At 43.6% G+C, this 15,327-nt stretch overlaps 1 protein-coding gene across 2 annotated transcripts in view; it reads right to left on the bottom strand.

Moving 5' to 3' along the window:
- LETM1 (leucine zipper and EF-hand containing transmembrane protein 1) overlaps window positions 1-13,314 on the bottom strand; it is a 73,997-nt gene extending 60,683 nt beyond the window's left edge. For both annotated transcript variants that reach the window (XM_032767893.2, XM_032767894.2), the window contains exons 1-3: window positions 13,078-13,314; window positions 7,273-7,330; window positions 107-560 (exon numbers count right to left, since the gene is read on the bottom strand). In XM_032767893.2, coding sequence (XP_032623784.1) covers window positions 107-560; window positions 7,273-7,330; window positions 13,078-13,156 — 591 coding nt within the window. In that variant the 5' untranslated portion in view covers window positions 13,157-13,314. The remainder of the gene's footprint in view (window positions 1-106; window positions 561-7,272; window positions 7,331-13,077) is intronic.
- Between the last annotated feature and the right edge of the window lie 2,013 nt (window positions 13,315-15,327).

The raw sequence follows: 15,327 nt of genomic DNA, 5'->3' as shown, positions 1-15,327 counted from the left end.
AAAAAAAAAAAAAAAAAAAAAAGGACAAGGAACCCACTCAATTTAACCCAGGCAAGGAGTCTAAATCACTCAATAGTATATAGAACAGACTACATTTACTCATTACCTGTCTCCTTTCCCGGCGAGACAAAACGTTGCCATGAAGTATTCGCCAGAGCATTCTTGCAGCAATTTTTGTGTCAATCCATAACAATCGAAAGCCATGATAATAGTGCTTCACCTCATCCACAATCTTCTGTCCAAGAGATTTTTTAACAACCTCTACTGTTGGACTATATACAGGGCCTCCTTCTTCCATCTTCTTGTTTTTATCCTTTAAAGACTTCAGTGACTTTTCCACCACGGAGTCATCATTACGTGGATGTGAAGAATGCCACCATCGTACCGGAAGGTATTGGGGCCCCAAAATGCCCAAACTTGCAAGCTGAATCCATGAGCCAGGAGAGCTCACAACTCTGAAGTACAGTTGTTCAGGTCCTTTAGTCCAACAACTGTACTGCTCTTTCTTGGAGTAAATGTAAACTGGGTGGACACTAGTGCAATATTTGAAGTGTACATTCCTTTAAGAAAAAAAGAAAAAGGCATTTAAGAGATCCAATAATATGTGCTAAAGGAGAAAGTTCTACTATATGTTTAAAATCACAATTATGAAGATCAAAAGGTATATGTCACTATCACTTGAAAACAGTGATTATATACACAACATCATAACTTATGAACAAGTTCTTTTCCTGTAAACTACTTTCAAGGGAGGAAAAAAAAAAACTGTTGTTTCAACATTTAAAAGAGAGAAAAATAGTGACCAGAAGTGCTTTCCATTTAGAAAGCTAAGTGCAGAGGTAAAACTAGAAATCAGTGAGAAGTAACTTATCTAAAGCATTTCATATCACCTATACTATGTGGATGGAACACAAAGTACAAGCTGCTAGGATTAAGGGGGAGAAAGGAAATCAGTATCAGACAAACCGACTTAAAAAGTTTACCCCTTTATCATCTCTTTACCTCTAACCTTCTTTCTCCAGCAGATACTTGGTCTGCTGAAACTGCAAACTCAATCTTATCAATGGTCTGTATAGGACAGACTCCTATTTCATTCACCACTTTTGATCCCTTTCTAAAGGGGAATTAAATGTATTCTGAAAATGAACATAAAGACATTGCTCCAAAAGTGCTCATGACATGTACAAAATTAGAACCACTCCCTAAATGCAATCAGTTTTGTACTTTAGCATTTTTCTTACCATCTAGAACACTGAAGTATTAAGTGTAACAATTAATTTAACTGCAGTTAATTCTGTATTAACTGAAATTCAAGCATGAAGTCACCCCTGCTAAATTATAGAACTGAAATAGCTTTTATTTTTCCCAGCTTAAATTTTCAGGGCTGACAGTTAGAAAGAACTTTTCTTTCTACTTATAAAGCAAGCAAATTTGATATTAATCAATGAGACATGAACTGGGATCCCCGCAGTGTTTTGTGTTAAGTGTAGAACTGTACTTTAACTTGATATGTTATGAACTATAGTTGATGATGGAATCCCCAAAAGGCAGTTGAAAACAGGGCCACTTGGGAGGGGAGAGGCGCAAGTGGGGCAATTTGTCCCAGGCCCCGGGTCCTGCAAGCCCTGTCCCAGCAGCAGTCCGGGTCTTCGGCAGCATTTCAGTGGCCGGGGGGGGGGGGGGGGGGAAGAGGGCCTTTAGTGCTCCCGAAGACGTAGAGTGACTAAAGGGCCCCCTGCCGCCGAAGACCCGGACCGCTGCCAGGTGAGTACAAGTGCAGCAGCTCCCCTGCTTTGCCTCAGGCCCCCTGAATCCTCTGGGCAGCCCTGGTTGATAACCATCATGGCTCGAGATAGCAGGTCATAACAAATATATGCTGTGAAGGTGCCTAGGATATCATATTCCCCAAGAAACTTATTCAAGCCTACCCCTGCCCATTATTAACATACAAAAATGTTTTCAAAATTGCTTAGTATAACCACTGTCCTACACTATGATTTAATTAATATTATATTATGGAAGTGTCATTTGCAGTTTTCTACAGTTAAGGCTGAGCTGAGTTTTGCACTTAAAGCAGGGATTCAGCCACTTCGTTACTCATGAAGAATAATATCCTCCCAAAGATAACACTACTTACTCTGAATACAGAACGAGCTTTCTGAAAATTTACAATTAAATCTATTAGTTCATCGGTTAGTTTTTAAAATGGGTCCTTTAAGACTTGTGTCAAACCATACTTTTGTCCTTAATGATCTCAGTAATAAAACAACAAACCCTTTAAACTTTCCAAATAATTAAAAGTAACTGAAATCTAACGCACAGGCTACATTTGAAGATTTGTTTTGAAGTGGGACGTGGGAAGAAGAGTTTAATGGTAACCTTTTGGTACTATTCTTTGTAACTGAAAGTTCTCTCTTCAGCACTGCTTTTCTACAGAGACAGTAAGAGATATGTATTTAATCACAAGATGTCAAAGGTTATTTAAGATCCATAATTTTATTTTTTGTAAAGTTAAAAATTACACAGGATTAATTTATTCAACAAAAATAATTACCTGGTATCAATTGCAAGGTAGCATTTTTATGGAATTAGTTAAATGGGAACACTAGGCCCCTGTACAGAAAAGATAAATTTGGGTCTATTGAGGGATAGAAACTAAACAGTAACAAAATGAGATGTTCTACACTCCTCGGGGAATTCTGCGCCGCTGCACAATGCAGAATTAATGTTCTGTGCAAAATTTCATTTTTCGCTGCAGAACTGGTGCTGCGGAGATGCTTGCCACCACTAGGGGCTGCTGCTGGCACTCTCACCCCACCAGAGCCCAGCTGCAGGACACTTCCCCACCCCCAGCCCAGATACCTGTACCCCCTACTCCCCAGGTGTCTGAGACCGGAGGGGCAGAGTCTTCCTCCAAAGTGTGCCCAGTTGGCATGTGTGACACACCCAGACTGAGACACCCAACAAAAGCATAAACAGAGAAACAGGAACTGGGTTGTCATAGAGGTTTCTTTAACTCTCTACTCCTGCGGGAATTTTTTTTGTGTGTCTGTATTGTTACAGACATGCTTGTAGACAGGAATTTTGAAATATATTACCAAAATTATTTAAAATTCTGCATATGAATTTCAAATATTACGCTCAGAATTTTTAATTTTTTAGTGTAGAATTCCCTCAGGAGTAGTGCTAACACAGATTATACATTTGTTGATACAGGAAAAGAGTAAAATGAAGTAGTCTATTTTCTACGTGGAAGTTGGCTTTTAGTGAGTTGTCCAAAGGATCTGTACTATGTCTGATGTTAATGTATTTATTTATGGTCTAGTATAGGAAGAGAAAAGCCAAGCAAGTAAAATATGCTGATGACTAAATTTAAACAAGTTGAGAAAGGACCTAAAAAAACTGGGCAACGTGATGGAAGATGAAATTTGATGTAGAAAAGTGCAAGACAATACACATTTAAAGGAACATTTGCTCTATTAATCCACATGTGACAGATTCTAAAATAAGCACTCGGACATCAATATCATTTTGGAAAGTCAATGGAGATATCTTATCAGTGCCCAGGAGTGGTCAAAAAATGAGCAAATTTAAACACCATTATCTAGATAGTATTTAAGGTGAGGGTTACAATGTTAAATTTTGGGTACCATATCTCAAAAAAGTATAGCAGAAATACAAGTGGTCCAGAAAAGGACAAAAGAAAATAGAGGTATAGAAAAGACTCCCATACAATGGGAAATTAAATGTTAGGACTACGTTTGTAGAACACTTGGAAGTTAGTAAGTGCATGCATTTCCTTCAAGCCCTACATCCAAAAAACCAAATTTATAATACCCGACTCGCCTCTCTTTGTGGAAACCCTATTTAGTTGGGAGAAGAAAGGATCAGACTGGCACTGCAGAGACAATACAATTAAAATAAATAAACAAACAAACAAACCCCAAGAACTACTGTTGTAAATAAACTCCTTTTTCTCTTTCAGGACATGGTTTCACAGCCCCACTGCTAGCAAGTTTCTCATGACCACCTCCCACTGACCAGCAGGAGGTATGAACCCCATAGATTCAGTGATGGTATAGGTTTATTCAGAACTCTAGCTTCTATAATATATAGAATGCATCCATATTGTGCCAGAGATTCGGAGCAACTACATTGCAGAAAATTTCACCAGACCGTGTCCAACTGATCATGCGGATGGTCAGAGTTCACACCAGTGACTCTTCTAAGACCCCCCCAACAGACACTCCACAAAACCCTTCAAAGGGTGAGATTTGTGGAAATGTTGATCAACCAATCAAGCCGCCACCCTAAAGTTAGCGTCCTGTCTAGGTTTGTTGATGTAATCCTTGACAGAATACCACTTTCTTACTGTGTGATCAACCACTGGCATTATCCAAAAGACCAATATTGTGAATTGGTGGAATGCAGTTGAATACTTCCTTAATGGCCACCATTTACAAGATAACCCCTTTCAGTCTGATATTTACCAACTGATTTCAGCACAGAGGATGACTTTGTGCCAACGCTACTCATGATTAAGGTTAAGATTTAGTCAAGAATACTTTTAATAAAAGTAATGGACAGGTCACGGATGCTTAACAAAAATTCACGGCCAGTGACCTGTCCATGACTTTTACTATAAATACCCCCGACTAAACCTTAGCTGATCCTATGGTTCTGCTCTGGGGGGCTGCCGGGGCTGACAACTGACCCCTGCTCCGGTGGCAGTGGCTGACTGCCTCTGGGGCTGCTGGTGCTCCAGTGGTCCCCAAGGCTAGCTGCCCAGGAATCAGCCACACTGGCTGCTGCAGAAATCATGGAGGTCACAGAAAGTCACAGAATCCATGACTTCTGCAACCTCCGTGACAGACTCGCAGCCTTACTCATGATTGGGAAGAGTAATGTTATTTTTAAACATGAGAAGCTCTCCTAAACTTGTGCATTACAAGAGTCAAGTCTTTTCATCCTTCTGGTCCTTTAGGGGAGAGGTGTTGCAGGCATCACAGCCTTTGGCAAAGTACTTTTTTCAGAACACTTCAAATCTTCTTTTCCTATACAGATTTACCATCTTGGGGAACACCCAAAAAACCCCGTATAAAACTAAAACTTGAGTATAATACACCTAATAAAATTACTTTGAGCTGGTTACAATTATTTACGTAAATGATAGAGACAGGAAGACAGCTTGGGTAGATGGGTAGAGAGGAACTGAAGGATCAGTGTGTGACAGATTGGGGTGTGTGTGTGTGTCTGTGTGTGCGTGTATAAATATAAAATGTGTGACCTTCCACTGATAGCCACCTTCCTGAAGAATATGACCTACATTTTGGGCAGGTAACTACAGCTTCCTAAAGTTGTCAAGAACAGACCCAGGGCAGCTTATTTTAATGCTTTATACCTCCCAGAACACAAGACACATCCACTGTGACAGTGTTCCAATTAAGGGGGGTCTACACTGGGACAATGGCTTTACTACAGATAGGAGTGGGCTGGAGTGAACTGGATTTTCCCAGTTTGGATCCAGGGGCCTGGAATTTCCAAGCCAACCACCCGTTTGGAGTTCTACAGCTGACTGGTTGGTTACTTGACAGAAGGGGCAGAAATCTTATCTAAGGACAAGGATGGCTCCAGCCTCCTTCACTCTCACTAGCTGATCATTGCCAGACAACAAAAGGACTACAGGAGAGGGCCCACACATTCAATATTTTCAGAGGCTTAGGACTCACAGGAAGGGGTGTGCACAGACTTAGGGGACACAGTGTATAGGCTTTGTTGTTTTTCCTAACGATATGTAACTCATATATGCACTAAGAGCAAAAGTTATTGTGGCTAAGAAACTCCTGTGCAAAGCCTGTGTTCCTTGCATTACACGTCCCTGAGGGGTTAAACTATAAATCAGAGAGGTGGAACTTTGGGGAGCCTCTCTAAGTGACTGGGGAGATTTGGGAGGACTCAGCATTGATTTCTGTGCCTAAGGCAGTTGGCTCATGGAGTCCCACATCAGAAGGGTGCAAGACAGGAGGTCTTCACCAAGGAGTGTGCCTTAGAAGCCCCAAGTTATGAACAGTGGCTGGATTCTGCCCAGACCCAGCAGGCCTGGGAAGTGCACAGGACCCAAAGGTTGACTGCAACAACAACCATCCGACACAGAGTACATATAGCCTTGGCCTATTGAATGTGAGGCTAAAGTGAACTGTGCTTGCCCCCTATCAATAGGGCCCTACCAAATTCACAGTCCATTTTGGTCAATTTCATGGTCACAGAATTTTAAAAATCATGATTTCAGCTATTTAAATCTGAAATTTCACAGTGTTGTAGGTGTAGGGATTCTGACCCAAAAAGGAGGGGGGGGGCGGGAGAGAAGAGGGTCGCAGTACTGCTACCTTTACTTCTATGCTGCTGCTGCTGGTGGCAGTGCTGCCTTCAGAGCTGGGCAGTTGGAGAGTGGCAGCTGCTGACCAGGAACCCAGCTCTGAAGGCAGAACTGTCACCAGAAGCAGCGCAGAACTAAGGATGGCATGGTATGGCATTGCCACCCTTTCTTCTGTGCTGCTGCCTGCAGAACTTGGCCATCAGTCAGCACCTGCCACTGTCCAGCCACCCAGCTCTGAAGACAGCACAGAAGTAAGAGTGGCAATATCACAACCCCCCTAAAATAATGTTGCAACGCCCCCTGCAACTCCCTTTTGGATCAGGACCACGAATTTGAGAAATGCTGGTCTCCCCCATTAAATCTGTATAGTATAGGTTAAAAGCACACATAAGACCAGATTTCATGGTCCATGACGCATTTTTCAGGGCTGTGAATTTGGTAGGGCCCTATCAACTACTGCTCAAAATGGATTGAGACCAACATTTACATGTGTGTATGCGATAGTAGAGTTTGGACCAGCAGTGTTATGAAGGAGAGTTTCCACTTCCAGTGGCATCACTTGCATTTGATCATCAGAAATGAATTCACTTTTTACTGCTTTCACAAAAACAGTGTTTGTTTACTGCATTGACATAAGACTAGGAGGACAGATTGGGTGAAAATCAAAACACGTCACATATTCCTACTCCCAAAAGGGACATAATAGGCATATGACTAAGGTACTACCCTTGGGCCTCACTTTGTGGCTCTATAATATGGGTTGTGACTAGTAATTGTGTGTCTTGTCCAGAAGACTGATAACTATGTTCCATTATGATGTATTAAAGCTTTTAGGATAGTTTGGCAGAGTTTTAAAAGACTAGAAAAATAATTGTGTCATGTTTACGCTTACTTACTTATGGCTTATCAACCTTAGAGACACACAACTGAGACAAGTACGTTCTCCCAAGTTACCTGAAAAAGAAAAAAAAATACAAATAATTCGCAAACAGATTGAATTTTAGGAAGACAATTCACCCATAACATTAATAATGAACTAAATTATTTTAAAAGGACAATTGTTACTTTAGAAATGAACCTTGTCAGGTACAGCACTTTAGGCCAAAAATGTAGGTTATTTAAAGGTTTTACAAAGCTATTAATTTTTCTTCATTTTAAGTTTTAGAAGTATGTCTAGATCTGAAGAGTCCCTTCTGATGTGCAACTTTAGCCCTGAAGCAATGTGCAATGCATGAGAACTAGCCAGCTCTAGGCCAACAGAAAGGAAAAAAGAAGGTTCATGCTCCTTATTGCCAGGGCATTATACTTATATGGATGATTTTTAATCGGGATATTTGCAAAGAGAACATCTGCATCTTAAAGTACTTGGCACTGCCTCCTTAGGAAACCTTAACCAGGATTACCCGTTTAGGAAGCAAGAAAAGCATCCACTTGGATAAGAGCTGCAGACAAACAAATTTCCCCTACTGTAAAACCAGTAACAAGAATGATAGGATTACTTTTAAAAATTTACACACCCTAAAAAAGGCTTCCGATACAGCAAAACTTACATACTATGTCTTTGTTTTTAAAATTCAAGTGAAAAATGTCTCTCATGAAAAAAGTAACTCCAACAGTGTACGCCTGTGGTGTTTAAAGGCTTGATCTTTACTGGAAGAATACTTCAGATTCTAAGAAGTACTTAAACTACTTAATGACAGGTTTCAGAGTAGCAGCCATCTCAGTCTGTTAGTCTCTAAGGTGCCACAAGTACTCCTGTTCTTTAAACTACTTACTTGCTGAACGAACAAGGTGAACTAAGATTAAATTGGATTTCTGTCATGAAACGATGGGTTAACAACAGAGGTATGTTCCAGCTGAAAGAGCACATGAAACAATAATAAGACAAATCAGCAGGGAGGAAGAACTTGGTCAGAAAACTGAGACTGATAATTGAGAATCATTTAATAACAACTTACTAGATACCCAAGAAGCTATAACCCCACAATCGAGGAACAAGGGTGTGCTGGTTTAAAGAGCAAGTGAAGGCAGCTGTAAAAAATGAATATATAACCAAATAAAAGAAAGAGAGGCTAAAATAGGGAAAGTAGTAGTTAAAAATTACTCAGATAAATTAGAGGTCTTCAGGTCACCAAGGTCTGATGAAATATATCCTAGAATACTCAAGAAGCTGACTGAGAAGATAACTGAGCCATTAGCAATTATCTTAGAAAAGTCATGGAAGACAGGAGAGATTCCAGAGGACTGCAAAAGGGCAAATATAGTGCCAATATATAAAAAGGAAAATAAGGGCAAACCGAGGAATTATAAACTAGTCAGTTTAACATCAGTACCCGGAGACATAATGGAACAAATAATTAAGCAATCAATTTGCAAACACCTAGAAGATAAGGTGATAAGTAACAGCATGGATTTGTCAAGAACAAATCATGTCAAACCAACCTAATAGCTTTCTTTGACAGGGTAACAAGCCTTGTGGATGGCGGAGGGGGGTAGATGTGGTACTATGTTGACTTTAATAAGGCTTAGGCAATGTCTAACTTGCCATTTAAAGAGGGAAAGTCCCTTTTTTGTGCAAAAACCATCTACACTTGTCAATTACTTTTTGTGGGGCATCCTGGGTCCCTGCACAGCCTTCTCTCCCCAAACATTGATCAACTCCAGTAGCTTAGCGTTAGAGGGCTTTCCCTCCACCTTCCCACTTCCCTGGTTCTTGTCACGCAGAAAGCAAGCAGCAAAAGACCAGAAGTCCGAAGTGCAGACAATGCAATGTTTATCGGAGTTAGTTTCCAAGCAAGCATATTTTGAAGCCCTTCGCACCAGTCGGGCTTATCTCTATATGCCGAAAAAGGCTGTTCTCCAGTGTTCCGTTCCCAGCTCTGATGCCGCAGAGCATTTACCCCGTATCCCTCTTCCCAGCTCTGACGCCGCAAAGCCTGCCTGTGTCCCTGTTCCCCTTTTAAATCGGCTGGTCCAGATAACTTTCAGCTAAGAGTTTTAAAAGACCTGGCAGAGGAGCTTGCTGAACCATTAACGTTGATTCTGAATAAGTCTTGGAGCACTTGGGAAGACTAGAAGAAAATTAATGCTCTGCCAGTTTTGAAAAAGGATAAACAAGATGACTTGGGTAATTATAGGCGTGTCAACCTGACATCAATCCCAGGATGCTGATACAGGACTTGATTAATAAAGAACTAAAGGAGGGTAATGTAATTAGCGCAATTCAACATGCATTTATGGAAAACAGATCCTGTCAAACTAATTTTTTTAAATGAGTTTACAATTTTGGTTGATAAAGGTAACAGTGCTGATATAATACACTTATAGGCTTCTGTAAGGCATTTGACTTGGCATCACACATTTTGACTAAAAAACTAGAATATAAAATAAACATGGCACACATTAGATGGATTAAAAACTGGCTAACTAATAGGCCTCAAAATGTAACTGTGAACATGGAATCATCATCAAGTGAGTGTGTTTCCAGTGAAAACCGGCAGGGATCAGTTTGTGGCCACATGCTATTTAACAACATGACCTAGAATATAAAATCACCACTGAAAGCTTGCAGATGGCTCAAAAAATGAGCGAATGGTAAACAATAATGAGGACAGGTCATTGATTCAGAGTGATCTGAATCACTTTGTAAACTAGGCATAAACAAACAAAATGCATTTTAATACAGCTAAATAGAAATGTATACATCTAGGAACAATGAATACAGATGAGGGACTCTACACTGGAAAGCAGTGACTCTGAAAAAGATTTGAGGATCCTGGTGGATAATTAGCTGACCACGAGCTCACAATGTGATGCTGTGGCCAACGAGATCCTTCCATGCATAAACAGGGGAATATTGAGTAGGAGTAGGCAGGTTATTTTACCTCTGATTGGCACTGATGTCATAATAGTATGTTCAAGGCTGGTGCCTACAACTCAAGAAAGAGGTTGATATATTAGAGAGTGTTCAGAGAAGAGCCATGAAAATGATTAAGGATTAGCAAACCTGTTTTACAGTGATAAACTCAGGCAGCTCAAGCTTAACAAAGAGAAGATAAAGGAGTGACTTGATTACAGCCTATAATCATCTACATGGGGGATAAATATTTACTAATGGGTTCTTCAAACAAGCAGAGTAAGGTATAACATGACCCAAAGGCTGGAAGCTGAAGCTAGACATAGTCATACTGGAAGTAAGATGTAATTTTTAAACAGTGAGAGTAATTAATCATTGGAACAATTTACCAAGGCTCATAGTAGATTCTCCATCACTAACAATTTTAAATCAAGACTGGATGTTTCTCTAAAAGATCTGCTCTAGGATTTATTTTGAGGAACTTCTATGGACTGTGTTATTATATAGGAGGTCAGACTAGATGATCACAATGGCCCCTTCTTGGCCTTAATCTATGAGTGTACATGGCACCTACAGAATACTTGAAGGGTTTTTAATTATGCCCAATTGTGTTATTAAAGCAATTTTTACATCAAAACTCATCCACCATGAAATATTCTAACCAGTTACCACTGTGACAAAATATTGCTATGCCATAAACAGTACGCCCATTTACCCTTTTGTAATTTAGGTTATAGATTAAACATATTCCCTATATTCTGAAGATTTAGAATGCTGTTGGCAGAAGGACTGGATGGCACAAAGTAATGGTAATAAAATTCAACCTTTGGTCCATGTCAAGTTCAAATTCAGCCCAAATCTATCTTAGTTTTATATCACGTCCTTTACTTCAATATCTGCGCAAAGACCAGTAACTGTAAGAGATCAATATATCAGATGGCTGGTTTTGGCCAATATGCCACATTACAGAAAGCATCCATCACAAGTGGAAACTTTACTGGCAACTTCAGCAATGGTCATGAATTGAATTGGCAAAGCCATTTAACCTTCATTCACAGTGACTGATTCCTCCAGCTCAAGGTTGAAGGTAATTGGTAAAGCATTGCAAGAAAGTTTGAACTGCTGTTATATGTTTTGTGGCTAGAATATTGAAGCTTCCACAGTGATCAAGCTAACCCCTTTCACAAATACTAAAACCAAATCTTTTTTTTTTGAAGTTAAAAGCAACTAACCCACGGGTGGGCAAAATATGGGTCGCATCTGACCCGTCAGGCCTTTTAGTCCGGCCCTCAAGCTCCCACTGGGAAGCAGAATCAGAGGCTTGCCCCACTCCGGTGCTGCAGCCGGGGAGTGGGTTCAGGGGCTTGCTATATTGTTCCCAGAAGCAGTGGCATGTCCGACCTCCAGCTCCTACATGTAGGGGCAACCAGGGAGCTCCACTCTGCATGCTACCCCCGCCCCAAGTGCCATTCCTCGCAGCTCCCATTGGCAGGGACCCACAGTCAATGGGTGCTGCAGGGGCTGGTGCCGCGCCTCCACGTAGGACCCACAGGGTAGGCATGCCATTGTTTCTGGGAGCTGCGGGGGTGGTGCCTAGGGCCCAATCTCCGCATAGGAGGGATATCCTGCTGCTTCCAGCAGCTGCTTGAAGTAAGTGTCGCCTGGAGCATGCACCCGAGTCCCCCGCCCCAACTCCCTGCCTCAGGCCAGAGCCCCCACCCAGCCTGGACCACCCTTCTGGACCCCCCTTCTGGACCCCAAAGTGCTCATCTCCAGAGTCCATACACCCAGCTGGAGCCTTCACCACCCCCCAACACCCCAGCCTAGAGCCTCCTCCCACATCCTGAACGTCTCATTTCTGGCCCCACCCCAGAGCCCGCACACCCAGCCAGAGCCCTCATCCCCTCTTGCACCCAACCAGCAATTCTGTGAGCATTCATAGCCTGCCATACAATTTTTATATCCATATGTAGCCCTCAGGCCAAAAAGTTTGCCCACTCCTAAACTAACCTGCCACAAGTTATTGACTATTTTACAAAAACATGGATTCCTCATTTGGGAAACCTCAGTCTGTTGCCAAATTCTTAGAACGAATTAAGCACATCAAATTTCGTTGTACTCAATTTTAAGATTGATTAGCCACTTGCAAGAAGTCAACTAGGTTTTTATTTACTTTTGGGATGTGTAGCTTAGACAGATAACCCACTTTATTTGAAAAAAGAACACTTGGAAAACTAAAACCAACGGCACCTTAACTCAAAGGCCAAATAAAGCTGATGACAAGGCAGAGCAGGAACTACGTGGTTTATACAAAGGAAAAACTTCTGGGAGGTTCCAGCCACAAGATAAAGCAAAGCACCGATGACTTGTCAGCCCAGGAGCACCGCCAACAAATCACTTCTACATCATAGCCCAAGGCTTCAGCTAAGAGAAATAAAGAGGCACGGGCACAGGAGCCGCGTGGAGGGAGGACGCCTCTCCGGGCCACTGACATGGGCTCTCCGGCGCTAGAGATGAAGGCGGCAGGATGAGATCACCAAGCGCGGGCACCCAACACGCCTCGCCCGCGTGAGCTCAAGGTTGCTCTGACACCCGGTGATCTTTGGAAGCCGGGAAGGGAGGCGGCCTCGCACCGCGCACGCTCCCCCGAACCGTCAGGCCCGTAGCCGGCTCTCCCAGCCGCAGGGCCCCGCGCCCCCCTCACCCCGTCCCTCTGCGCTTGAAGTGCGGGCGCTGTAGGGAGGCCGCCAGGGCCTAGGCCGGGGACTCGGGAGCCGGCGGCTCGGGTCCCCCAGATCCGGCGCCCAGAGCTGCTGCGCCTGCCCAGCCCCGGCCCGAGCCTTACCCCACTTGGGCTCCCTGCGCAGCGGCCTGGGCAGGCAGGAGACCCGCCGGCTGCAGCTCCTCAGCAACATGGACGCCATCTTCTCTCTCTCGCCGGCGGCTGAGGTGACGCTAAGGGTAACGGCAGGTTCCTGGCCTGGCCATGTCCCCGAATCCTACTGCACCTCAACACGGAAACAGAAGCGCCGCCTGCGGGGTGACCGACCGCCGGCAATATTTGCATAGACCCGCCCCCTGCTGCTCCCATTGGACTAGGGATCCCAGTGTCGCATTGAAAGTCGGGAACTCAAGGGCAGCTCGTATATGAATGGCGAGCGCTGCAAGCTGGGAGCTGTAGTTTTAGTTGTGCGTTTGTGGTGGGGACGCGGAAAGAAGCAAGGATGCAGGTTAGGAGATTCAGGCAGGTGATAGCATAATGACAGTAACCTTAGAGTCAGTGGATACGGATGCCTGCCATGGAAATGGGCTACTACCTGTTTGTAATCTAATCCATCTCTAGTGATTCCATATGATTAGTGCTGTTGTGTAAGGAAATGTATTCTTTGGCAAAAAGGGGGCAAATTAAGCTGCTTAGATCCCTCAGTCTGGAAGGAAGCCTGGCAGAGAATTGAAGGTAGTAGTTGTAATATTTCCAATTTTTTCCTGCTGTTGAGGAAAAATTGGAGTATAAAATCTGCACTGTTCAGGGCTGGCTCCAGGCCCCAGCATGCCAAGTGCGTGCTTAGGGTGGCATGCAGTGAGAGGGCGGCAGGTGGCTCCGATGGACCTCCCGCAGGCGTGCCTGTGGAGGTCCACTGGTCCCGTGGCTCTGGTGGAGCATCCGCAGGCACGCCTGTGGGAGGTCCACCAGAGCCGCAGGACCAGCAGACCCTCCGCAGCCACGTCTGTGGGAGATCCACCAGAGCCGTGGGACTGGTGAGCGGCAGAGCGCCCCCCGTGGTGTGCTACCATGCTTGGGGCAGCGAAATGGCTAGAGCTGGCCCTGGCACTGTTGCATGTAGCAGGTCAATGCAGTAGTGCTCAGCAACCATAGAACCTTATGGACATGTGAATTTTGACCCTGTAACCACACTCCCATTCTTTTACTCTTATTGTCATCCCTTCCCCTCACACACCCTTGTTTAACTGATCCTGGGTGGTTGTTGTGGGGGTTTTGTTTGTTTGTTGTGGCCCCTCTCTGTGGTTGAGGGGATTATCATTTTCTGTGCGCTGAGTCGAGCCCCGTTTAGGTGCTTGTGATGGGTTTGGTCACAGAGATCCCCTTGGGACTCTCACCTGATGTGGTGAAATTATCTCTGAGCCCGTTTTCCCTGCCAGCTTGGGACTCCAGAAACCTGCCTTGTTCAGCCAGACACACTAGCCTGCTGCAACACAGACCCAGGTCTGAACCATGCCCCCAAAGCTGCAGACTTTAACTAAAAACAGCTCTGCAAATTACCTGTCTCCAGCACCCAGACACCAATAGGATTCAAACCTCAAATAAATCTGTTTTACTTTGTATAATGCTTATACAGGGTAAATTTGTAAATTGTTTGCCCTCTGTATCAGTGGTTCTCAAACTAGGACCACCGCTTGTTCAGGGAAAGCCCCTGGTGGGCCAGGCTGGTTTGTTTACCTACCGTGTCTGCAGGTTTGACCAATCACAGCTTCCACTGGCTGCAGTTCGCTGCTCCAGGCCAATGGGGGCTGCAGGAAGCAGCGCGGGCCAAGGGATGTGCTGTCTGATACTAACTTTTTTGCTGATACAGACTAACATGGCTACCATGCTGAAACCTTTCACAGGCTAGATGCCTTCCTAGTCTGGGTCCAATCCTTTCCCCTGGTACTGTCTTTGTTAGAGCCAGCAGACATCTCTGGTGGTAAGCAGGGGTTTCCTCAGGACTGGCAGCCTCTTTTGTCCTGCTCCATCCCCTTTTATAGCTTTGGCATAAGGTGGGAATCTTTTGTCTGTGGTTCTCCCTACCCCTGCCTCATCAATGGAAAAGTACAAGGATTAAGATGGATTCCAGTATCATGTGACATAGTCACATGTCACTATAAGCTCCATAGTCTTCATTCTTCCTGGGTTGGCCCACAGGTATACAGGAAGATTTGAAAGTAAATAAACTATTTACAACCAATTGTCCTAGTCAATGGGAGCCATCAAGATGCTAAACCACCATTAATGGTCCAAACTTTACATAATTACAATAGGACCTCAGAGTTATACTTCATATTTCTAGCTTCAGATACAAGAATGATACATGCATAC

This window comes from Chelonoidis abingdonii, chromosome 5 (assembly GCF_003597395.2).
Source record: "Chelonoidis abingdonii isolate Lonesome George chromosome 5, CheloAbing_2.0, whole genome shotgun sequence".
Classification (NCBI taxonomy): domain Eukaryota; kingdom Metazoa; phylum Chordata; order Testudines; family Testudinidae; genus Chelonoidis; species Chelonoidis abingdonii.
Note: the sequence above shows the minus strand (reverse complement) of the source record. Positions and strands in the feature narration are given on the sequence as shown.